Here is a 25,470-nt window from a genome sequence, read left to right as displayed (position 1 = left end):
TGGACGCTCTTAGAATTTTTCTGCAATCGGATCTTTCTTTTGGTAGCAGGAACATTGGAAGTTGTGCATTTGACAATATTTGCGGTCATTAACATCCAACTTCTCCGTTATATCCGTAAACAAGGTCATCTTATCCGCCGATTATCCAAGAATTTCATCCGAACAACTCTGTATCAAACTAGAGCTACGAAGACGGTGCTCCTGGTGACGTTCGTCTGCTTGTTGACCAACCTTCCGATTTGCGCGTACGCCATCTACATGTACGTGTCACATACCTGGTACCCAAACACAACAAACTGGACATACTTAGTGTATATATTTTACTGGTCGCTTCTTATTCAACTTTCCAACTCTGGACTAAACGCCCTGATATTCATATCAAGAAATAAAGCTCTTGTTACACTTTACAGTATTAAAAGACAAGAAACTAGTGTCAATGGTGAATGACCATGCGTCCACGGTTCCATATGCTTTCAAAATAATTTCTATTTGGCGAACTGTCGTACCTATACGTAGCCCAGGGCCCACTTTTAGCTTTTTGATAGATTGGATGGCGCTGATAAGTGGCCTTGCGTATTTTGGCAAACTCCATTTTTTGGCTTTGATTGATGTGGTAGCAAATTCATACAGAAAACAATGATCAATAGACCATTTTTTTCCAGCGTCCGAGATTCAGAAAAGGCCTTAAAAATGGTTTTCATAAGGCACCCCTTAGATCAGGGCTAATTTTTGATATTATTCTCCTAATAGGGTGTAGAGTTGATAAAAAAAATTTGCCCTTCGAATCTTCTGCCTTTTTCGAGTGAATCCATTTTTAGTTAATCGATAGAACTTATCAAGGGTCCCCCTTTACTAACAGTTTTATCGAAGTCTGAAAATCAAATATCTGAGGCTGCCAGCGGATTCAGCATGAAAAGTAGATAAAGAAAATGGGGTTATTTGTTAAGTTTCGACCACCTGGTGCCGAGAAATGGCATTCTTAAGGCGAAAAATCGACGTTTTTGGCGTTTTCCGATGACGTCAGCATTTTTCTGGGAGCATTTTCAGAAAAAATCATTCCCACAGCTGGATAGCCCTGAATTAGTAGTATCCGAAAATGGTATGGACTATGGTTTGTCAACTGTTGATGCCTAGATCTCGAGATATTTTGGTTTAAATATTGAAATTATCTTTACCAACCTTAAAACATGAAATATCTCATGATCGGAACATCGAAAGTTAACAAACCATACCATTCAGCCTCGCAGATATTTGATAAGTTTTATCGATTAACTAAAACTCGATTCACTCGAAAACTGCAAGAGATTCGAAGGGTAAATTTTTTATTAATTCTACACCCTATTAGGAGAATAATATCAAAAATTTGCCCTGGATCTAAGGGGTGCCCTAAGAAGTGACACAATTCACTACCTCGGCCGCTGGTCTATTCATTGTTTTAGTGCATTTATATGGTTTTTGAAAAAAATCCAAGATGGTGATATATCCTTTAGTCTACTTCAATTGACTGATCAGCGTCATGAGAAATTATCAGAAAGCAAAGTTTAGTCAGAAGTAGACTCTAGTCAAATCTATACGAGGATTTTATAATATGTATTGTATCCTTTTTTATAGTATGTATATTATGTATGTAGTATATTTTAACTCAGGGATAATTATTCTGCTTCTGACGATAAATATATATTGTGGGTCTTTTGATACCACTTCTGTACTTATAACTTGTTTACTTTTTTTCATTTTCTAATAAGAGATTTTTTGAGTGGTGGCTTCCTGAAACACGCATGGTGAAATCGGACATAAAAACTCAACACTGCGGTTATTTATTTTTCTTAACTGTTTCAAGTGTACTAAAACGGGTAAATATCTAATTATCTTTGTTAAGAACGTTGCATCCCAAAAAAATCCACTCTAACGTCTGTTTGCTATAAATCTATTTCAAAAGCACCCTGGCTCCGATTTTTGGACCTACCGGGAGGTCCTTTAATTTGACCGTTGTCCGTTCGTCTGTTACAAGCTTTTCTCGGGATTGGCACATTAGTTTTTTCTAATTTTTTGCACAATGATACAAAATGGCAATGCCTGAAAAGTGACGGAGCCCGATTTTTGAAAAAAAATTTTGGGGGGCAAATTTGGGCCAAAAACTACCTAAAAATAGGGTTTTTTGGACTTTGTGCAAAATTGCTTCATTAGTTTTTCCTGATTTTTGGCAGAAAGATAGAGTGCAAGGTTACCCTAAAATGTGGCTGAAGTAGTAATTTTTCTCGGAAAATTTTTTTCGTCGTCAAATACGGATTTTCGCAAATTTGGGCCAAAAACTACCTAAAAATAAGGTTTTTTGGACTTAGTGCAAAATTGCTTCATTAGTTTTTCCTGATTTTTGGCAGAAAGATAGAGTGCAAGGTACCCTAAAATGTGGCTGAAGTAATTTTTCTCGGAAATTTTTTTTTCGTCGTAAAATACGGATTTTCGTTTTTTCGGGGAAATTCCCTCTTACCATTTTCCTGTTAGCAGCTTTTCTTGGGATTGGCTCATTAGTTTTTTTTAATTTTTTGCACAATGATACAAAATAGCAATGCCTAAAAAGTGACGGAGCCTGATTTTTGAGAAAAAAAATTTGGGGGCAAATTTGGGCCAAAAACTACCTAATAAAAAGGTTTTTTTGACTTTGTGCAAAATTGCTTCATTAGTTTTTCCTGATTTTTGGCACAAAGATAGAGTGCAAGGCACCCTAAAATGTGGCTGAAGTAATTTTTCTAGGAAATTTTTTTTTCGTCGTCAAATACGGATTTTCGCAAATTTGGGCCAAAAACTACCTAAAAATAAGGTTTTTTTGACTTGGTGCAAAATTGCTTCATTACTTTTTCCTGATTTTTGGCAGAAAGATGGAGTGCAAGGCACCCTAAAATGTGGCTGAAGTAATTTTTCTCGGAAAATTTTTTTTCGCCGTAAAATACGAATTTTCTTTTTTGGGGGAAATTCTGTTTTACCATTTTCCTGTTAGCAGCTTTTCTCGGGATCGGCTCATTATTTTTTTTTCATTTTTTGCACAAGCAATGCTAAAACGTGACGGAGCCCGATTTTGAAAAAAAAATTGGGGGTAAATTTGGGCCAAAAACTACCTAAAAATAAGGTTTTTTGGACTTGGTGCAAAATTGCTTCATTAGTTTTTCATGATTTTTGTCAGAAAGATAGAGTGCAAGTTACCTTAAATGTGGCTGAAGTAATTTTTCTTGGAAAATTTTTTTTCGTCATAAAGTTTTCAAAAAAAGACGACCAAGTTACACAATGATAAAAGAAAATAAATCAGACGTTTTTGAATTGTTCTAAAACTTATTGTGTTTGCTCAATACCAATAGTAAAATATAGAACACCTACTTTTATCTGATTTTGATAAACAGGTAGGTCCATTCAGCATGTTGCTTGTTTTTCTTTTTTTCTGTTGTTGAACCACTGAAATTTAACCATTAGTTAAAGGAACACTTCATTTTTGCAACATATCTAGGAGGGGGTCTATCTAACAAATCCTGCATTACTAAAATAAGACAAAAAGAACGACAAATTTCATATTTTGCCGTCCATAACCCTACCGAAAGTGACTGTATCACCCATACGGATTCATTCCTCTTTGTTTATCACGGGAATTAACTACGTGTGGTTTAAAAGAACGACAAATTGCGCATGCGTGTTGTTAATGCAAGAGTTGCAAGATGAACTTACTGCTAGCATTTTCTCTAAATGTTTTCACTTTTAGGATTTTGTTAGTTGACGTCAGTTTTCATTATAGATTTTTGACGTCAAATCAAAAATTGAAAATAACCAAACGATTAACAACTTTAAATAAATCTGTCTTGAAAAATGTTTTTCAAACGAAGAGTTTAGGGTGGCAATGGGGAGCCAGGACCGAGCAATCGATCTGATTCAACAGGACAACGATCGGCAACAACACCAACAACAGTATAGCGAAGACGATAAAAAGACAAACAAAAACAATCAAAGACGGGACTACGACCACCGAGAATTCGCTTTTCAACATCATCCGCGTTTAAAGAAGAAGCGGTTGAGTAATTTAATCCACCCTGACACTCTTGATGAAGAGTATCAGTGGGAAAGAAGAGGAACCATGGATTATAACAGTGGCTTGTTGGGCGCCGGTAATCGAAATCGACGTACCAGCCATGTGAAGACAACAAATTTAAATCAAGCGAAAAATCATAAACCAATGAAACGGCGCAAGCGAGGTTTGCTGTGGCCTGTACCAATTTTAAACAATCTTTCCACGTATTGAGTTTCGTGTTACCTTCACAGCCAGCTAGAATTAAAATTAGAATATAATATATCTTCGCTGTCTTAGAAGTAGGACAACCACTTAAAAATATATATAATATTTTACTATTCCCTATTCCTTGGTTGAATAGGAATATAGCAAGTCCGTCTTGGTATCAAAATAGACTTGCATCAAATTCTCGTTAACTTAAGAATAGATTATTGTAATACAGCGAGGAACCTATAAGTTTGGAGCTAGGCTTGTTGTAACCGCGTGGTCTTTTTCGAAATGAATGAATGGAATAGGTATGAATTGTCTTAGATATTCTAATAATTTAGATATTTCTTTTCAATAGGTTCGCTGGCGGATGAGGACATACGACGCCCGATCAGAGATCTAGATCAAGATGATGTTGACAGATTAGGAGGCGGTTTGGGCGGACTTCTCGATTCCAATAAAAACAATGAAGAAGCCATACAGAACATCATGGTTCACCTTGAAGAAAAGCAGAAACAGCGCAAACAGGAGAAATATGGGGAAGATCTGGCAGGAATCAAGGAGAGGATGGCTGAATTGTTGAAAGACTACCCCGAAGAGGAAGATGATATTTTTGATATCGCCAAACTTGCTGATCCTGATTTCTTCATCTCCAAGGAAACTAAAGAAAAGAATCTGACACAGATCGAGATCAATAGGATACTTGAACAATATTTAGAAGTTTGTTGTGATCGAACTGATTTGTTATCTAATGTTGAAGATGCTTTACACTTTGAAGAGTTTCAACGGAGTTTGAAATCACCAGAGTTGGAAAATTTGGATAATGTGTCTTCAGAAATCTCTATGACGATAGAAATGATCCATCAAAGTTCTTCTAAATTGAACCGACTGTACAGCAGATTAACAAAGTTGTATGGATCTAAAGCTACAATATACACTGGAGTAGATCCGAGAAAGAATAAGGTTGATATGCAGAAACATGTCATCAACAAATTCAAAACACTCCAATCGCAAAGTATAAAACGCAAAGAGAAATCTGACACCTGGAAGTACGCGGCTACTGAAATTGTCGACCTTTTAAAGAACGTGCGAGAGGAAGGAGCCGGTGACCAAGAGAAGTTAGAAATGGAGATTCAACGTTTGCTTCATGCATTCACCACACAAAGCAAACAACTTGAAGAATACCAGGAGATGCTGAGTAAGCATAAAGCCACCATTTCAAAGGTCGAAGCGGTGAAAGATAAATTGAAAAATGATAATTTATCATTACAAGACGATTGCGATCGTACACGGGTTCAAGCAAAAACCGTTCAAATGAAATGTACTAAACTTGAAACTGAATTACAGTTTGCAGAAGAGAGATTGATGGAGCTTCAACGAGCTGAAAGCAAAGCTGCTGAAGAAGAATCTGGCAATTATCTCAGACATATGCCTTCCTATTACGTGCAAAACCAAAATCTGGAACACGAAGTTGAACGGTTGGAATCACAGCTAAAGACCGAACGATTGAAGAACAAAGAGTTATTAGCAGAACGCAAGAAGCTGAGTCTCAGCCTTGCCTCAAATGCGCCTGCTGAAGTTGTTGCCGCATTACCTGAATTAATTCCGGAGCCGACAAATTCTTTGCATGCTGACCGCTTGGAAAGTTTTGAATCTAGAATGGCCCTTCGAAAATGTCTCAAATGTTCTTCATACAAAGAGCGTATTGAAGACTTAACAAAAGATATCTCCAACAAGCGTGACAAGATTACACGATTGACGACCCAGTTGGAAACTGCTGTAGCTGCCTCAAAAATGGCCACACGCTCTCTTGATTCTAAAAAGTCCTCTGCCAAGGAGATTATCGAACAATACTTGAGCCAGACTAACCAAACTCCACCACCTAATCCTCATACTTCTTTCGAAGATGTGGCACCACCTTCACCACCCGAGGGTCGCTCCTCAAGTCGCACTTTCCGAGCCAGTGCAAAACAAATAGTTGTTTATCAACAGATCGAGTTAGAGGATATCACTCCTCAACCTATCGTTGTTGACCAAGCCACACAGACGGACGAGATCCCTACAAAGGCTGTTGGAATAGAGCGACAGAGGAGTAGCGTTCCTACGCAAGACATTTTAGCGAAGAACCATACCACTCTGGTCGACGAAGATTTTCAAGATATGGCAACTCGTATTTACAGTTACGTCACAACTATTGATGAATTCGAAAAAATATTTGAAGAAAACGAGAAAAAAGAGGGTAAAGAAATGAATCGAATAGAGAGTGTCTTATCCACTATTACTCAAAGTAAAGAAGAATTGTCCCCAGCAAGCTCTATTGATAGTGTGGTAGGAGAGGCAGAGACAGCAGTAACAGATTCATCTAACGAAACAAATAAACAAGTCAGCCAACCTCAACAGAAAAAGAAAGAAAGCCTTGTAAAAGGAGTTGTCGACAATGAACAACCTCAAGCGAACGTAGAGCGCACTACTACACAAGAAGTTGAAAGTGCCAAACAACAAAATAGACACTCGATTCTCGACGAGGTTATCCAGACAACCAGTAAAAATGAAACAGAATCTTCAAATGGACCTGAAGAAAATGTTAATGAGCAACCAGTGACATCAGATAATTCCAGTGTGGAGCCAACACACGGTGGAGAACAAACCAATATTTCTGATGAAAACCAAAAGCGGGGCAGCGAGGCACTAACTCCTCCCTTGTTCTATGATAATGAACAAGAGTACAATGACGATGATCTCGCTGATGAAAATTTCGTAGGTGAAAATTATGTTTACGAAGAGAATGTGGAAGATGATTACCCTGTTCGACAACAGCACTCACCAGATCCTAAAACAACACCTAAAAAGAAAGTTAGTGGTGCTGGTCAACCACCATCCAAGGTTGCTCAACCAGAGCTGAATTCACCAAGAAAACAGAGCAAAAACAAACAGCAAGAACAACAAGAGCGAAACCAAGTAGCAAGTCAAAAGAGACCACGTGAGCCTTCCACTGTTAATTCACCCACAACAAACAATCAACAGAATGTATCTAACAATGAAGACCAAAAGACAAAAAGGTCTTCTTTGAACAATAAAACCCAGTTACCGGCTATCGGTGTCAAGCCTCCAACACCAAATGCTCAATTAACATCAACCAAAGAACCTACTTTAGATGAATCAGATGACAAAGTTAGTGAACTCCCAGCTATTCAAAACAGGGTCGACCAAACCCCTACCCCACTCAAACAAGTATCGCCTAACTTAACTATGAAAAATCCCTTGAAAGCGAATGAGAAACCTCGTGGTAAGAACAGTCAGCCTAAACAAGAGTTCCCATTGTTGACTGGTCAGAATATTGAGCACACACAACAAGTCATTCGAAACACTCTTGAAATGGTACCAGATACGGGTGCCCCAGATATGACTTCTGTGACTTCTGATTCCTCAGACATTAAGAGGCGTGGCAACGAAAGTGGTTTCTTTGAACCCGATGCCACGAAGACTAAGAAAACCAGTAAATGGCAGAAAGTTCGTAACGGAGTTATCAATCATATAATTCGGTTCATTAATACAACTGCTAAATGTAAATGTTCTCATCTTTATAAAGAAATCTCCAAATTTGATCCAACAGATAAATCAGATAATGAAATTATTAAGGGAGAGCTTTCAATTTTTGCTCAACACGCTATCGATATCTTGGACGTCATTGCGTACACAGTCAAACAGATGGGTGAGAGCACCAAATCACCTACTGCATCTTTCCCTGGTGAAGAATCTAACTTACTATCGAAATTTGGACAGTCATGGAACCCAAAACCTCATCGGCGGGTCGGTCAACTCAAAGAGACCAAAAAATCGAACCATAGTCAAACTAGTATAGATACTATGAAAAATAATCGTCTATCGGTGATCCTTCCTGAAATTGCCACTCAAGGAAATGTCACTAAAACCGTCAAAAAACCGAATACTGTAAAAAGACAAGGCGAAATCATTGAAATGAAAGCGAAAGTAGCAGAAAAGAAACGTCTGAAACTCTTAGATCGTCACAAGAAGCTGGTCAATAAACTTAAACAAAGTGGTGTTGGCATTAAAGAGATTTACACCATTCTTGGCATCACTAATAAGTAAGTCATATTGGTTTGTTCTTTGCATCTTCCATAGTCATTGCATTATCATTCTGGAAATCCCTAGCTGTCTTGATTGTTAACTCTTTTGTCCCTCAAATTGCTCGATTCCATTAACTTCTCAATATTTAACAGCCCTCGTTTGCAATGTTTTACAATTTATCCAAGATATAAACAGAAACTAATGACCATTCTAGATATTTGTTTACTGTCCATGTTCTATGTAATTTTTAAGTTTCGTGTGACAAAACAGAATTTCAGCTGTTTCATACCAATTCTAAACTGGACTCTTTCATCTCGTGAATGTCCGATATATCCTTAACATTCCTATACAATCTTTTTCTAGAAAAGCCTATTGACCTTTGCTTACTCTTTGTCTTTTAGTGAAGAAACTTCACCACCAGTAGGAATTGGAGTTACCTCCACTACAAAGAGAAAGATTTCTTTAACAGGTCATGGATATCGAGATAATCCAAATCAAGCGACATCATTTTCTCTTAATGCGCATGGGTTGGGACACCAGACTCATGAGGTGAGAAAATAATTTTTTTTTTAACAATTATACTGTATTAAATATTCGATAAGAATTTTAAAAGCGGAAAGTATTGTTTTAGAGGAAAAAAACAGTTAGAAATATTCTGAATCTTGAAAGATTGAGAAAAACTACATGTTTTCCATTCGAAATCCTTTCCATCCTTTCTGGCTCGCCAGTCGGGCGTCAGAAGGGAAAAGTGATCGTATGAGTTAGGTAAGCGTAGGAAGAACTTGTCGGTGGAAAAAGTTGATAAGCAATGTTAATCAGCACTCTCTAACCAATTTTGCTCGTTCTCCTACGCAGCTCCTATTTTAACAAGCAGCAGCCGCCCTTGAATTTCCTCCCTCTGACATGACTAATTAATTAGCAGACTAGTTCACTAGTCTATGATTGATATTATGCACTATAAATCTTATTGTAACCTTTGCTATCTTTGTAGAAATCAAATCGTTTGATGGCTGGATTGGATGGAGCACGTGGCTATTCACGTCGCTTATCTGTGGTAGATCCCAAGACGCTTCAATCATCATTGGCAAATACCAAGTTCCCTTTCATTAAACAGCCGTCCGCAAAACAACCTCAACTTGCTGTTAAACCAGCCATGAAACCTGTTCTTTTTGGTCCGAATATCATGAAAGGGCGCTCGGCCGCTAATAAAAGAGGCATTCGTTAAAACTCTTTCATTTCACTTATTTAGTTTACGGCTTGCTTATTCTGAAATAAATCTATCATATCTAACATAAATAATTATAAACATTCGTCCTTTTAGTATCTTCAAATTATCGGTTCTAATTTTAGTTCTTATTAGTTAGGTTGCATATAAACTCTCAATAGGCTTTTTCATAAATTACGTCACTAACATCACTTGCCTCGTTTTGAAATTTTTGCCATGGTGATTAACACCCAGCAGATTTTATTAAAACTACTTTCTCTTCATAAAAAAATTTTTCTCAAGGGACGTAATAGCCATGAGAATTGTTTGATGTTTGATTGTTCGAGGCAAGTGATGTTCGTGACGTAATTTATAAGGCCTATTTGTATCCTAAAATACGATAAAAAGGATTTTTTGTTCGGAAAATTTAAATATGAATAATATGATGTGAACTTAGATGTGGAGATTTACTTGACACAGGGGTTTTTCTTTGTTTTTGGTAGGGCTGAGGAGTGAAAAATCAACTCTGGTGATTTCTAAGTTCTAAGCCGGCGAGTTCTTAGCAAGCGCAGTGTATTGATTGGCGTAAAAATGTACTTGAGGTGGCGAACCGAAATTTTCGAATGGCGAATTGTAATTTTTTTCGTGCCTTAGACCGGTGAAATTCGCCGTTCGCCGGGCCTAAAAAAGACCCATGCTTGACATTTCAAACTATAAACACACCAGTTTTATTTATGCACTATAATGACCTGAATGAGATTCTAAATGCCAGGCGTGGCTCATCTAGGCTGGACACATCCTTGAAAGATTTTTTTGTTGTGGGTCGTTGACTCGTTGAATTTCAATGAAACGATATCATATGATAAACAAGGTGAAACATTTCTTCTTTATCAATTTTTGTAACAAAGGCTAAATAGAAAGGGTCACGCCACCAAGAAATTAATCGGAGATGCATGCAGTCGACTTCTTCTCATACTTAGTCTGAATCGCAAACCCGTACAAAACCGCAGGTAGTATATATATCTAAAAGAAGCACGAATTCGTTAGAGGATGCAAGCAGCCTATCTCACACTCTTTTGTCAAAATGGTGGTACCTAACTCCCCGCATTTGGCATTGCTTAACCCGGGTGAAGGTACATTCACTGAGCTGGTGAATCACATCACCGAGTGGGAAAATCGAACCCCGACCTCCTGGACAAAGTCAAGGTTGACACTACTACGCCTTATTAAGACTTAAACCAAAGACAAAACAGGGGGGGGTATTTCGCAATTTACTTGTATTCCTTGATGCTTTTATTACTCGAAATCGGATTATTCACTTCTTATTCCCACATTACACCCACTTGCATACGAATTCTATAAATTGCACTAAATCCTGTCTTTTATGATTTTATAAATTCTTGCACTCTCGTTTTAGCTTTGCTTGAGATCTTAATTAATGTAACTGCTAAGATTTAATCCGCTTAATTGGAGGCGAAGTATCGTGTCGCTCTCCATGTAACACATATTCTCTTTATAGTTTTTTATTAACAACTCTTCCTCGATCCATTATTATTAACCCTTTTTGAAAAATGAAAATACACGTTTTTTGTATATAAGAACAAACTATATAAGAACAAAAGGTTTCGATGGCCAAAATGTTAAGAACAAGTTAAGAACATTTTAAGGCTTTGTGGACCCTACAACGTCTATTTTCTTAGAAAAATTAACAAAAATACTCACAAAATAGTGAAAATAAGAACACGTTAAGAACATTTTTAGGCTTAAAACTCAAAAAGTTAAGAACATCCATAAGTTTCAAAAACTTTGGATGTTCTTATAAAAAAACGTGTGCGTCGGCATTAAACACAGATCCAATTTCAATAAAGCTTTCCTTTGTTTTGACATCTGTATTTATTTATTTTAATTCAGTCATATCCTTATATAAATTCTGCATCAAAAAATTTTGAACAAAAATTCTCTATTCGTCAACTGTCTATCGATAAGAATGATTGGGTTCAAAATTTTGTGTGGTGTACTCCTTTCAAGTTTACTTCTAGAGAATGGAAGCTCTTTGGCTATCTTAGACGACCTGGATCAAGTCACCATGGTTACTAACGACAACGGCAAAGAATACGTTCGAGTTTGCTACTACACAAACTGGGCCCAATATCGAAGCGGATTGGGAAAATTCACACCTGCGAATATTGATCCTTTTCTTTGTACACACATCGCGTACTCGTTCGCGAAGATCGTCAACAATCGATTACAATATTATGAATGGAATGATGTTGAGTATGCTAACATGGTTGGCCAAGTTATGGCTCTCAAAAATCAAAATCCAAAGCTGAAAGTTTTGCTAGCAGTTGGTGGTTGGACTCATGAGACGAACACTAGCCCCTTTTCAGTTATGGTCTCAACAGCTTCCAATCGACAAACCTTCATTCAACATTCAATACAGCTTCTTCGCCAGCATGGTTTTGATGGTTTGGATTTAGATTGGGAATATCCTGGTGTTCGCCCTAACGAAAACAAACCTGGAGATAAACAAAGATTCACAGTTCTATGCAAAGAACTAATGGATTCATACAAAAAAGAAGCAATTGATACTGGCTCTGACCGTTTACTCTTAACAGCAGCAGTAGCCGCAGGCGAAGCCACCATCAGGAAAGCGTACGAAACAGACAAATTAGGTTCTCACTTAGATATGTTACATTTGATGTCGTACGATTTAGCAGGAGCCTGGGAACCAGTCACAGGCCATCACACATCGATGGATGCTAGTTTGACAAATTCTGTCCCTAATGCATTAGATGTTTGGATCAATGGAGGTTTCCCTGCCAATAAGGTACTACTTATGTGTTATATTCATGCATTTGAAGTTTTAATCGTTTGCTCAAATAAAAGTCTTAATCAAAGTCAATCTGTGCTCAGATTTTTCTTATCCTTCTTGGATAAAGGATTACAGCCCTTTGAACGGCCAAAGAGTTATTGTATATGTATTCCCTTCTTCTTCTTTCTTTGTAGATTGCTTTAGGTTTGGGAACATACGGTCGATCCTTCACATTAACTTCCACAGCAAACAATGGTTTGGGAGCAGACGCTATTGGTGGAGGAGCTACGGGACAATACACTGGTGAATCTGGATATATCGCTTATTATGAGATTTGCCAAAAGATCAAGCAGGGTACGTATTAAAAAAAACAAAAAAGCGTTTTGCTTTATATCTGGATTTTCAATTTTTGAATCACCATCAAATTCATAAATTTTTCACAGTTAGACTTTAGCTTGAATATTACTCTTTTGTGCCCCCCCCCCCATTTTATGAAATTTTCCTTTTTAGAGTTTTTTTGGGGAAATCAACCCAACCAAAATCACTTGATATTGACCGGCCCCCCATTTTACGAATTTTCTCCCAGTCTACCAACCCCCTGCTTATTCCACCCTCCACCAATTAAGCACAAAAGAGTAGGGTTGAAAGTGTAATTATTTAATCCAGTAACGATTTTCTTATAGTAAAGTTTCCTCGAACTCGTATAAATAGTTTTACTTTCAGGGAAAATGATACCATACAAGGATAACAGAAATATATATATTTCCATGTGGTATTCGTAGGAAGGAGATAAAAAGCAAGAAAAAGCGTTTTATTTGTCTATTCGTTTTATTGCATCGAAATGAAATTATGATTACATTTTTGATATTTTTTTTCTTCTTTTTTTTGCCAGGGATGACAGTCGTTGAAACAAGCAGTGCAGGTGCAACGTACGGTTACCTTGGTAACTACTGGGTAGGGTATGATAGTGAGGCCAGCATCGTCCATAAAGTTCGATCACTGATTAAAGGGCGTGGCTTAAAAGGAGCCATGTTCTGGGCCATCGACCTCGATGATTTCACGGGTAGCTTCTGCAATAACGGTAAATATCCACTCATGAATGCCGTGAAAAATGAACTAGCTTCCGGACAGCCCGTTACTACACAACCACCGTCAGAAACAACTGTGAAACCCTCACCAACAGAAACAACGATGACTTCCGAAGAGGCTACTACGGAAGCACCCGTAACCGCTCCACCAATCACAACTTTTGCGCCACAAACAACAGAACTGGAAACAACTGAACAGGAAACGACTGAAACACCTTCTGGTGAATGCTACCCCACACCGAACTATGCTTCACAGCCAGGTATGAAACAATGGTGTACCACTAATTGCAAACCTGGTGAATTTTTTTATTGTCCTGCTTCTCATTGTATATGCGATAGAACTACACCTCAACCACCCGCTACCACTCAGGTATCACCCACCACCCAACCACTAGCCACCACCCAACCACCAGCTACCACTCAACTACCAGCCACCACCCAACCACAAGAAACAGAATCCCCAGGAACCGCTTGTCACAGTATCCCTCCTTATGACAAACAACCCGGAATGGATCAATGGTGTGAACAAAATTGTAAACTTGGTTATTGTCCAATATCTCATTGTAAATGTGGTGGTGGAACGGAGTCACCATACGCCAGTTGCCATGGTGTCCCACCATATCACACACAAGCCGGTATTGATGGTTGGTGTCGACAAAATTGTGCTTCAGATTACTGTCCTTCAAGCCATTGTAAATGTGATTGATATTTTGGTAACGAAAAACGACGTTTTTGAAAACAATTAGAGCTTAATTATTATCAAACAAACGCTTCAAACAACCACTGGTATCAAGTGGCTTAGAAATAATTCTTCATTTATTTGAATAAGCTCTGTTTACTCTGATTCGAATCCTATACGAGATGTCTTTTTGGAGAGTGCGACACGCTTTTATTTAAGGGCAGTGGCCATTGGATACGAATTTTACAGGTAAACCTTTTGTTTTGACTACGCCCTGACACTTTTAACAAAAAACTGTTTTTATAAATTGTTCTGAATTTATTCTATCAAGAGTAATTTAATTTCATACTTTAGTAATTTAATTACAAAAATGTTATATCTCTCTTTTTATATTAGATTGTCTGCAAAAGATTGAGCTACAAAGATATGCCTCTTTTTGTACAAAAAAAATGGAATGAAAAAATTGGTCAAAACCACTATTTTCATAATTTTGAGATGAAGAACATTTTTCAGGATTTAAATAAAGTTCGGGCGAGTATTGAGTTGTCAATAGCTCTTCAATAATATTTTGAATTTAGAGAGATTAGTACATGACGAATGATTAGAATCTATTCCAGGTGTTTGATTAATCGAAACATAAAACTCTTCAAAACACCTTATCTTCTATATACTAAAAGTCTAATTCTCTATGAGCCGTGGGGGAGCCATTATGGATTTTTGAGATGGGGGTTCGAGAGTTACGTGACCGATTTTTTGGTTGAATGGTTGGTTGGGTGGTTGAAAACGAAAGCGAAAGTGGTCAGGGGAAGAGTGTGAAAATTAGCGTTTTTGTGAAGAAGTCGTTGCAGTGTCAATCTTTCGCAAATTTAAAAACCCACTTTCCCGTGGAAATAATTGACGTTTTTTAGTTTTTTGGGACCCTTGGGGCATAAGCTACCCGTTGACCGCAAAAATTTCAAAATTCGCAAATTGATCGTTGACAACATTAGGGGTAAAGGGACCCAATGACGTCACAGATTTGGGAAAAACTTGAAAATGCGATATCTCGAGTTTGAAAAGGAGTTGAGAGGTCGGTGACCCCTCATTGGATCGAGAATTTTATAGAGAATAAGATGGGAGGGGTTATGAGGCTTGAGTGTGACTTTGAAATTTGACTGAATTTTTAGGCGTTTTCAGTTCATGACGTCATCAAAACAGAAAAAATGCGATATCTAGAGATTGGAAAAGAGTTAGGAGATGGTTGACCCCTCATTGGATCGGAAATTTAATGGAGTATATAGAGACTTTCAAAAATAAATATATTCAAATTGAGGCTTTTTGGGTCCGATGACGTCATCAAAAACGGAAAAATACAATATCTTGAGTTTGAGAAGGATTCCAGGATTCATGATTGACCCCTCATTGGATCGGAAATCGTCAAGAGAATTTTTTTAGTCAATGAAAAATTAGTTTCAGTGAAGTGAAAAGTTTATTACCCTTTCCATGACGTCAGTTAGGGGCTCAAATGACGTCACCAAACATGAAATATGCGATTTTTCGAGCTTCGATCAGTAATAAGTGGTAATATCTCATTCTTTGGGTTTAGAACTCAATCTTATTACCCTCCCCCACCATCCAAAGGGCTTTTGATGTGTTCAACAACACTCTACTCGGCGGGTGCGACGCCGGGTGACGGCTAGTCTATATACTAAAAGTCTAATGTGAGTGAGCCGTGGGGGGGCCATTATGGATTTTTTTCCAAGTCTCTTTTTGAATCGAGCTCCGAGCGGGAAAACAGTAAAGTGCTCTTTTTTCGAGGCGGAGTACGTTTCTTTGGAGACACGGCACCGGAAAATAGCCTACGGTTCCTTGCCGATCGGGAAACGTCGCGCGGTTCGGAAGCGTATCTCCGTTTTCGAAATTCTACTTTACTGGTAATATTCGTAAAAGTAAATAGAAAAGCAAGAAGCTCATTGATTGATCTGGTCTCTCTGCTCTGGTCACTGGTGCCATCGTTTGTACATGGATAGGGAATGGTCTAATGGTCATGGTATCCTGTTTTTTTAAATAGAGAACATTTTGTTATGGATTTGTACAGTTGTTCTTCAGAAATTATTATGGGGCTTATCGCAACCAACCATCTTAACAAAATAAACAAAGAACAAAGACCGACCAATGGAAACATTTACTTTAGCCCTCTTGAAAATTGAGGGTGGCATATTTTTGCTGCATGGTAATACATCCAAGTAATTTGGTAGTCTTTGTAGGTGGCAATCACAAATATGTCCCGACCGACCGTCCGATTAGACCGACCGACCGCCTCACTTTGTAGACCGACCGACCGCCTCACTTTGTAGACCGACCGACCGCCTCACTTTGTAGACCGACCGACCGCCTTACTTTGTAGACCGACCAACCACCTCACTTTGTAGACCGACCGCCTCACTTTGTAGACCGACCGACCGCCTCGCTTTGTAGACTGACCGACCGCTTCACTTTGTAGACCGACCGACCGCCTCGCTTTGTAGACAGACCGACCGCTTCACTTTGTAGACCAACCGACCGCTTCACTTTGTAGACCGACCGACCGCCTCACTTTTTAGATTGACCGACCGCCTCACTTTGTAGCCCGACCGACCGCCTCACTTTGTAGACCGACCACCTCACTTTTTGTAGACCGACCGACTCAATTTTTAGACCGACTGACTGCCTCACTTTTTAGATTGACCGACCGCCTCACTTTGTCACTTTGTAGACCGACCGCCTCACTTTTTGTAGACAGACCGACTCAATTTTTTAGACCGACTGACCGACTCACTTTTTAGACCGACCGACTCACTTTTTTAGACCGACCGATCCGACTCACTTTTTAGACCGATCGACCGACTCACTTTTTAGACCGACCAACTGACTCAATTTTTAGACCGACCGACCGACTCACGTTTTAGACCGACCGACCGACTCACTTTTTTAGACCGACCGACCGACTCACATTTTAGACCAACCGACTCTTTGTTTTATAAGAACACTTTATTTTCCATCATTTTTATTATGTTGTAAATAGGAAAAGGTTATAGTTATTATAGACCTTTTCGCCTTTGCGTCCGCCATATTGAATTGTATGCAAAAATTATGGTTGCCGAATTGCCGTGGTGAAATTCCCTTAGAAAGTATGCAAAACATATGCAAAAAGAAAGTATTAAATAAAAACTTACATGCATAATTGGCATTATATTAAAGTGTAATCTTGTAGAAGAAAGATTAAATTTGCTTCTCTTGAAAACTAAAAACAATTATATTCACTCATCTCTTAGAACAAGCACTTCAAAAGACCATAACATTAGACAGAATCTCAAACTGAAAAATCACCCGCGAAGGTAAAAAACAATCCTTATTCGGCTGACGGCAAATTATTCTCCTGGGAATAGAGCCGCCAAATGATCAAATCAAAACATTGATAAAGTGTGACGTCATAATTACTGCTTTCAGTTTGCGTGTTTTGAAAGTTTGATGTGTGTACTCCGTCTTCGTGGAATTTCTTAATGGCATGAAAACAGAATATGCAATGTCTTTAAGAACAAATTCCTAAAAGGCTTTTGTTGTTCTGTAAATATTTCCTTTTGGATTAAGAAATTCCATCTTTTATTGTTCTAATGATTATAATATTTATTTATAAGATGCTTTGTTGTCTTTTTAATCTTTTTGTAAACTTGCATATGTTTTGCATACATTCCAACTAAATCCAACCACGGCATTTTCGTTCCTGTATTTTTGCATACAATTCAATATGGCGGACGCAAAGGCGAAAAGGTCTATTGACACCATTATATGATAAAATGAATCATTCTAATTTCATTCAGATTTATATACATTAAATTTATCACTAGCACCTCTTCAATTAACACTAAACCTCATTATAAAAAATATTGACATTATCCTATCTTCCATTTCTTTGGGTTCCTTTGTAGTATTGAGCGGCTGATATTTTCATTTTATACCGTACCAGTTTTTTGTCCTCAATAAATTCATGTTGTCTGTGTAGTAAATGGTTTTGGCCTTCAAGCTTAACTTCTTGCTTTTAAAGTATTCAGTTGTTAATCATTATGTCTATATAAAAAGTAAAATGGTTAATCGGGAAGGAAAATAGGAAAAAAAACTTTTTCTAATCTGTGACACATTTTTGTTCCCTGTGTTTTTTGTTTACATTGGGAATCTATGGCGCGCCAAAGCGGAAATAAATACTATCTCTTTAAAACAATACTATCTTCGTTTAAAACATACTATCTTTTTAAAAAAATACTATTTTCGATTAAAACATACTATTTTCGTTCAAAAAATACTATTTTCGTTGAAAAAATACTATTTCCGTTTGAAAAAATACTATTCTCGTTTAAAACATACTATCTTCGTTTAAAAACATACTATCTTTTGTAATGATACTATCTTTTTTTAAACAATACTATCTATTTTAAAACGATACTATCTTTTTTAAAACATACTATCTTTTCGAAAACAGTCTGGAAACGAGGTTGGCACGTCTTGCCTCGCTCATTTTAAAGTTTGCATGCATGACCCGCGCATGGTGGGACGGCGGGACCATGCTTGCTGGATGGTCCAATAAGATCAGCAATTTCCTTCCATTTGAACCCTATTGATTTTAGTGCAAGGACTTGGTCTTCGTTGATATCTTTCAATGGTCTGCCACGAGTAGCCATTTTACTGTCAGTCAGGTCAGATCTTGTAGGGAGCCGGAAGCCATCTTGTTATGTTGGTCCTGCATGTGGGTGGATGAGGCCATATAAAATAAACACGAAAAACCAACGCCCATTACACGCCCCTCAAAATGAAAATTACACAAATTTGAATAATCGAGGCAACCTATATTCGAAAAAAGATAGTATTTTTTAAAAAGATAGTATTTTTTTAAAAGATAGTATTTTTTTAAAAGATAGTATTTTTTAAACGAAGATAGTATGTTTACAACAAAGATAGTATTGTTTTAAAAAGATAGTATGAAAGATAGTAAAAATAGTATTATTTTTTAAAGATACTATGTTTTAAACGAAAATAGTATTTTTTAAACAAAAAATAGTATGTTTTAAAAAAGATAGTATGTTTTAAACGAAGATAGTATGTTTTTAAAAAAAGATAGTATGTTTTAAACGAAGATAGTATTGTTTTAAAAAGATAGTATTTATTTCCGCTTTGGCGCGCCATAGGAATCCGCCATTTTTCTTTAAATCCGTTCACATAGCAACGTGATAGACCGTATATTTTATAGCCCGGACTTTTACGGAAGATAGCTATGAAACTCAATAAGGCGATATCTCGAGATTGGAAAGGAGTTAGGAGATGGTTGACCCCTCATTGGATCGGGAATTTAATAGAGAATAAGTTGGGAAAGGTAAGAGTGGGTATAAAGAAACTTTAGAAAATACATATATTCAAATTGGGGCATTTTGGGTCCGATGACGTCATCAAAACCTAAAAAATACAATATCTCGAGTTTGAGAAAGATTTAAGCAATAGATGACCCCTCATTGGATCGGAAATCATCAAGGCAAGAGAATCTTTTAGATAAATGACAAATTGATTTCAGTGAAGTGAAAAGTTTATTACCCTTTTGATGACGTCACTTAGGGCCAAAATGACGTCACAAAACATGAAATATGCGGTTTTCCGATTTTTGATCATAGAAAAGTGGTAATATTTCCTTCTTTGGGCTTACAATATACAATTTTTACCTTCCCCCACCATCCAAAGGGCTTTTGATGTGTTCAACAACACTCTACTCGGCGGGTGCGACGCCGGGTGACGGCTAGTCTATATACTAAAAGTCTAATTCTCTATGAGCCGTGGGGGAGCCATTATGGATTTTTGAGATGGGGGTTCGAGAAGTACGTGACCGACTGTTTGGATGGGTGTGGGTGGGTGGTTGAAAACGAAAGCGAAAGTGGTCAGGGGAAGAGTGTGAAAATTAGCGTTTTTTTAAAGAAGTCGTTGCAGTGCAAATCTTTCGCAAATTTAAAAACCCACTTTCCCGTGGAAATAATTGACGTTTTTTGGTTTTTTGGGACCCTTGGGGCATAAGCTACCCGTTGACCGCAAAAATTTCAAAATTCGCGAATTGACCGTTGATAACATTAGGGGTAAAGAGACCCAATGACGTCACAGATTTGAGAAAAACTTCAAAATGCAATATCTCGAGTTTGAAAAGGAGTTGGGAGGTCAGTGACCCCTCATTGGATCGAGAATTTTATGGAGAATAAGATGGGAGGGTTTATATGGCTTGAGCATGACTATAAAATTTGGCTGAATTTTTAGGCGTTTTCAGTTGATGACGTCATCAAAACAGGAAAAATGCGATATCTCGAGATTGGATAGGAGCTGGGAAGTCGTTGACCCCTCATTGGATCGGAAATTTAATGGAGAATAAGTTGGGAGGGGTAAAAGTGGGTATATAGAAACTTTAGAATATATATATATTCAAATTGTGGCATTTTGGGTCCGATGACGTCATCAAAAACGGACAAATACAATATCTCGAGTTTGAGTAGGATTTAAACAATGGTTGACCCCTCATTGGATCGGAAATCATCAAGAGAATCTTTTGGATGAATGACAAATTGATTTCAGTGAAGTTAAAAGTTGATTACCCTTTCGATGACGTCACTTAGGGCCAAAATGACGTCACCAAACATGAAATATGCGGTTTTCAGAGTTTTGATCAGTGAAAAGTGGTAATATTTCGTTCTTTGGGCTTACAATATACAAATCAGATCTTTTTATACTTTTCCACCATCCAAAGGGCTTTTGATGTGTTCAACAACACTCTACTCGGCGGGTGCGACGCCGGGTGACGGCTAGTCTATATACTAAAAGTCTAATTCTCTATGAGCCGTGGGGGAGCCATTATGGATTTTTGAGATGGGGGTTCGAGAGTTACGTGACCGATTTTGGTTGGTTGTTTGGTTGGATGGGTGGTTGAAAACGAAAGCGAAAGTGCTCAGGGGAAGAGTGTGAAAATTAGCGTTTTTGTGAAGAAGTCGTTGCAGTGCAAATCTTTCGCAAATTTAAAAACCCACTTTCCCGTGGAAATAATTGACGTTTTTTGGTTTTTTGGGACCCTTGGGGCACAAGCTACCCGTTGACCGCAAAAATTTCAAAATTCGCGAATTGACCGTTGACAACATTAGGGGTAAAGGGACCCAATGACGTCACAGATTTGGGAAAAACTTGAAAATGCGATATCTCGAGTTTGAAAAGGAGTTGGGAGGTCGGTGACCCCTCATTGGATCGAGAATTCTATGGAGAATAAGATGGGAGGGGTTATGAGGCTTGAGTGTGACTTTTGAATTTGGCTGAATTTTTAGGCGTTTTCAGTTGATGACGTCATCAAAACCGGAAAAATGCGATATCTCGAGATTGGAAAGGAGTTAGGAGATGGTTGACCCCTCATTGGATCTGAAATTTAATGGAGAATAAGTTGTGAGGGGTAACAGTGGGTATATAGAAACTTTAGAAAATAAATATATTCGAATTGGGGCATTTTGAGTCCTATGACGTCATCAAAACCTAAAAAATACAATATCTCGAGTTTGAGAAGGATTTATGCAATGATTGACCCCTCATTGGATCGGAAATCATCAAGAAAATCTTTTGGATGAATGACAAATTGATTTCAGTGAAGTGAAAAGTTTATTACACTTTCAATGACGTCACTTAGGGCCATAATGACGTCACCAAACATGAAATATGCGGTTTTCCGAGTTTTGATCAGTGAAAAGTGGTAATATTTCGTTCTTTGGGCTTACAATATACAAATCAGATCTTTTTATACTCCCCCACTATCCAAAGGGCTTTTGATGTGTTCAACAGCAACTCTACTCGGCGGGTGCGACGCCGGGTGACGGCTAGTACTATACTAAATGAGTTTATGAAAAATGTCTGTAACGCTAGCCCAGTAACATATGTTAAGGTTTCTAAAATTTGAACGCCGCGGCTGGAAAACCTATCCACCTTCGATACAAAAAGTCTCGCGCTAAGTTTGACAAGCGTAGAAAACTCGGATTAGAGAAGACTCTACACTGCTATTTGTAAACGAAAAAAGTTCTGACGTCAATTTCATGAAAAAGTACTGCGACGTCACAAAGTTTCAAATAAAAAGGTGTGGCATTTTTGTTGCACGATTTCGAATTATTTTATATCAACACTCGCAACAAAATCCAACATTGTTGTTTGATGATTAAACTTCGTCTAACATTATTTAAAAAGGTTTCAATGTTGGTTGCATTGCATATGTGCCGGTCTTAAGCTGTCCGCATGTGAAGCCAACAAACGGGAAAACCTTCAGTGCTCGATCGCAAAGCGCGAGCCTCTCCTTCACAACTAAGGCTTTTTCTTTTCCTAGAAGCAACCCTCTCACAACCTCAGACACCTTTGGGCGTCTGCAACGACGGGTACCCTCGATAATTTTAACAGGGTCACTATGGCATTTCATTGAACTCAAACTTCCGTTATCTTAAAAAGACATATCATCGAGGCTTACAGACACAAAATTTTGACTAATGTAGAAAGTTTAGAAGTATAATTTTTATTATTGTATTCGGCATTTTAAGCCAAAATGATGTCAGGCATTAACCCACATTATAGTATTTTAAAGGATTTTGATGTGCAAGCAAAACCGTTAACCGGCGTTTGCGACGACGGGAACCGTCTAGTATTGACTATATAGAAAATGCTGAAACTCGATGTTGATCAAATTTAATGGGCGTAAATTTCCCGGTGACTCCTTTTCCGAAGAAGAAATATTTCCCAAGGGATAAGTTCTTATCACCAATTGCTATAATCCTTACGAATTTTCAAAGTATAATTTTCAACTCTGAGTCGTCTTGTTGTCTTTTTCTTTGATTTTCTCAAAAACGCGTTTCCGGGGGTTTGCAAACACCTTGTCAGGAAAATCTCAGGATCGGAAAGTAATATAGACTTGAAATTTTCAGGGAAGTTGCCTGGCATGATTGTGCATGGAATGAGTGGATTAAAAAGTTTCAAAGTTGGTTTCCTGATTTTTGATTTCAAAAAATCGTTTTTTCAGTTTCTTACCCCCTGGAAAATTTTTATTTTTACTCATTCCGTAATTTTTCCATATAATACTGAACTTTAGAATTTGCCGGAAATTCGGCCGTCAAAATAGTTCCTTGGCCGGTGGAAATGCTATCTGGCGGGCGGAAAATTTGCCGTCGGAATAGTCATCCGGCCTGCGGAAAATTGGCCGTCGAAAAAGTTATTTGGTCCGCGGAAATTGAGGTCGAGTTATTAGTTAACAACAGGAAACAACTCGAACAATTAAAGTAAGCAAAAAAAAAAACGATAACAATATTGATGATGAATGACATCATACTCATTCATAGTTAAGGGCTCTGACCATAGTCAGAAAATTGATTTTAGTATCTAAACATAAAAGTTATGTTTTAGATTCTTTAACACTTTTAACAAAGAATTGCCCTTAAGTAAGAGTAATTAAGAACTTAATTGCAAAAAAGACGTTATGAACTTTACAAAGACGTTAATAATATATTGCATCACCTTCTTTTATAAAAAGTGCTAAGTTTTAATGGGTAATTAACCTTTTTGTTTCGAACTTTTTTCAAACTGCCCGCAAAGAATTGAACTATTTTAAATTTGCGGAAAATTTTTCTAAAAAGATGTGTCAAAAGTTATGACTGTTTTTTTAAGCAAAATCCAGATGAAAAATTGATGATAAAACCACTATTTTGAAGTTTTCGAGACAAAGAAGCATTTACAAAAATTTTCCGCAAAAATTTTTATCCTTCGGTAAAAGATACTTCATCTACAGCGAAAAATTTTTCAAAATGTTTTTTCTTCGCCGGAACTAAGATCTTCAAAGTTGAAATAGTCTTCATTTTCTTTTTCATCAAATTTTTTCAATGCAATTTTTGAATTTTCAGATTCAGGAATAGTTTGAACAGAAAATGTATAACATGCCATAGTTTTGTTGGTTACATCAGTCAGAAAACACATTTTAAACACGGCAATTATGAAAAATTCACTATGGTCAGAGCCCTTAAACCAAAATTTGCAGAAAATGTTATCATAACTCGTTTTGTCGTAGCTCAAAATAAAAACTCGAAAAAAATAACTCGACCTCACTTTCTGCGGACCGGATAACTTTTCCGACGGCCAATTTTCCGCGGATACCGGATGACTATTTCGGTGGCCAGACGACTATTCTGCCGGCCGAATGACTATTCCGATTTGGGAAAAACTTCAAAATGCGATATCTCGAGTTTGAAAAGGAGTTGGGAGGTCGGTGACCCCTCATTGGATCGAGAATTTTATGGAGAATAAGATGGGAAGGTTTATATGGCTTGAGTGTGACTTTAAAATTTGGCTGAATTTTTAGGCGTTTTCAGTTGATGACGTCATCAAAACAGGAAAAATGCGATATCTCGAGATTGGATAGGAGCTGGGAAGTCGTTGACCCCTCATTTGATCGGAAATTTAATGGATAATGAGTTGGGAGGGGTAATAGTTGGTATATAGAAACTTTCAAAAATAAATATATTTAAATTGAGGCTTTTTTGGTCCGATGACGTCATCAAAACCTTAAAAATATCTCGAGTTTGAGAAGGATTTCAGGAATGATTGACCCCACATTAGATCGGAAATCATCAAGAGAATATTTTAGTTAAATGACAAATTGATTTCAGTGAAGTAAAAAGTTGATTACCCCTTTCGATGACGTCACTTAGGGCCAAAATGACGTCACCAAACATAGAATATGCGATTTTTCAAGCTTCGATTATTGATAAGTGGTAATATTTCGTTTTTTCGGCTTGCAATATACAAATCAGATCTTTTTATACTCCCCCACCATCCAAAGGGCTTTTGATGTGTTCAACAACACTCTACTCGGCGGGTGCGACGCCGGGTGACGGCTAGTCTTTAACACTTTTAACAAAGAATTGCCCTTAAGTAAGAGTAATTAAGAACTTAATTGCAAAAAAGACGTTATGAACTTTACAAAGACGTTAATAATATATTGCATCACCTTCTTTTATAAAAAGTGCTAAGTTTTAATGGGTAATTAACCTTTTTGTTTCGAACTTTTTTCAAACTGCCCGCAAAGAATTGAACTATTTTAAATTTGCGGAAAATTTTTCTAAAAAGATGTGTCAAAAGTTATGACTGTTTTTTTAAGCAAAATCCAGATAAAAATTGATGATAAAACCACTATTTTGAAGTTTTCGAGACAAAGAAGCATTTACAAAAATTTTCCGCAAAAATTTTTATCCTTCGGTAAAAGATACTTCATCTACAGCGAAAAATTTTTCAAAATGT

At 37.4% G+C, this 25,470-nt stretch overlaps 3 protein-coding genes across 3 annotated transcripts; all 3 read left to right on the top strand.

Moving 5' to 3' along the window:
* LOC136818182 (melatonin receptor type 1C-like) lies at positions 1 to 675 on the top strand (the record flags this gene model as incomplete). The annotated part of the gene is given in 1 exon segment (XM_067074543.1): positions 1 to 675. A coding segment is annotated over 1 exon segment (447 nt), but the record flags the coding sequence as incomplete, so codon positions are not given.
* A 3,176-nt stretch (positions 676 to 3,851) lies between these two features.
* Positions 3,852 to 9,618, top strand: LOC136818319 (putative leucine-rich repeat-containing protein DDB_G0290503). The gene is made up of 4 exons (XM_067074695.1): positions 3,852 to 4,235; positions 4,617 to 8,364; positions 8,749 to 8,896; positions 9,339 to 9,618. The coding sequence occupies exons 1-4, from the start codon at positions 3,884 to 3,886 to the stop codon at positions 9,570 to 9,572; spliced, it is 4,482 nt and encodes a 1,493-aa protein (XP_066930796.1). The 5' UTR covers positions 3,852 to 3,883; the 3' UTR covers positions 9,573 to 9,618.
* A 1,878-nt stretch (positions 9,619 to 11,496) lies between these two features.
* LOC136818307 (chitinase-3-like protein 1) lies at positions 11,497 to 14,570 on the top strand. The gene is made up of 3 exons (XM_067074691.1): positions 11,497 to 12,378; positions 12,558 to 12,717; positions 13,256 to 14,570. The coding sequence occupies exons 1-3, from the start codon at positions 11,539 to 11,541 to the stop codon at positions 14,155 to 14,157; spliced, it is 1,902 nt and encodes a 633-aa protein (XP_066930792.1). The 5' UTR covers positions 11,497 to 11,538; the 3' UTR covers positions 14,158 to 14,570.
* The last annotated feature ends 10,900 nt before the right edge of the window (positions 14,571 to 25,470 follow it).

The sequence above is a fragment of the Clytia hemisphaerica genome, unplaced genomic scaffold (genome assembly GCF_902728285.1).
Source record: "Clytia hemisphaerica strain Z4C2 unplaced genomic scaffold, Clytia hemisphaerica genome assembly, whole genome shotgun sequence".
Taxonomy (NCBI): domain Eukaryota; kingdom Metazoa; phylum Cnidaria; class Hydrozoa; order Leptothecata; family Clytiidae; genus Clytia; species Clytia hemisphaerica.
Note: the sequence above shows the minus strand (reverse complement) of the source record. Positions and strands in the feature narration are given on the sequence as shown.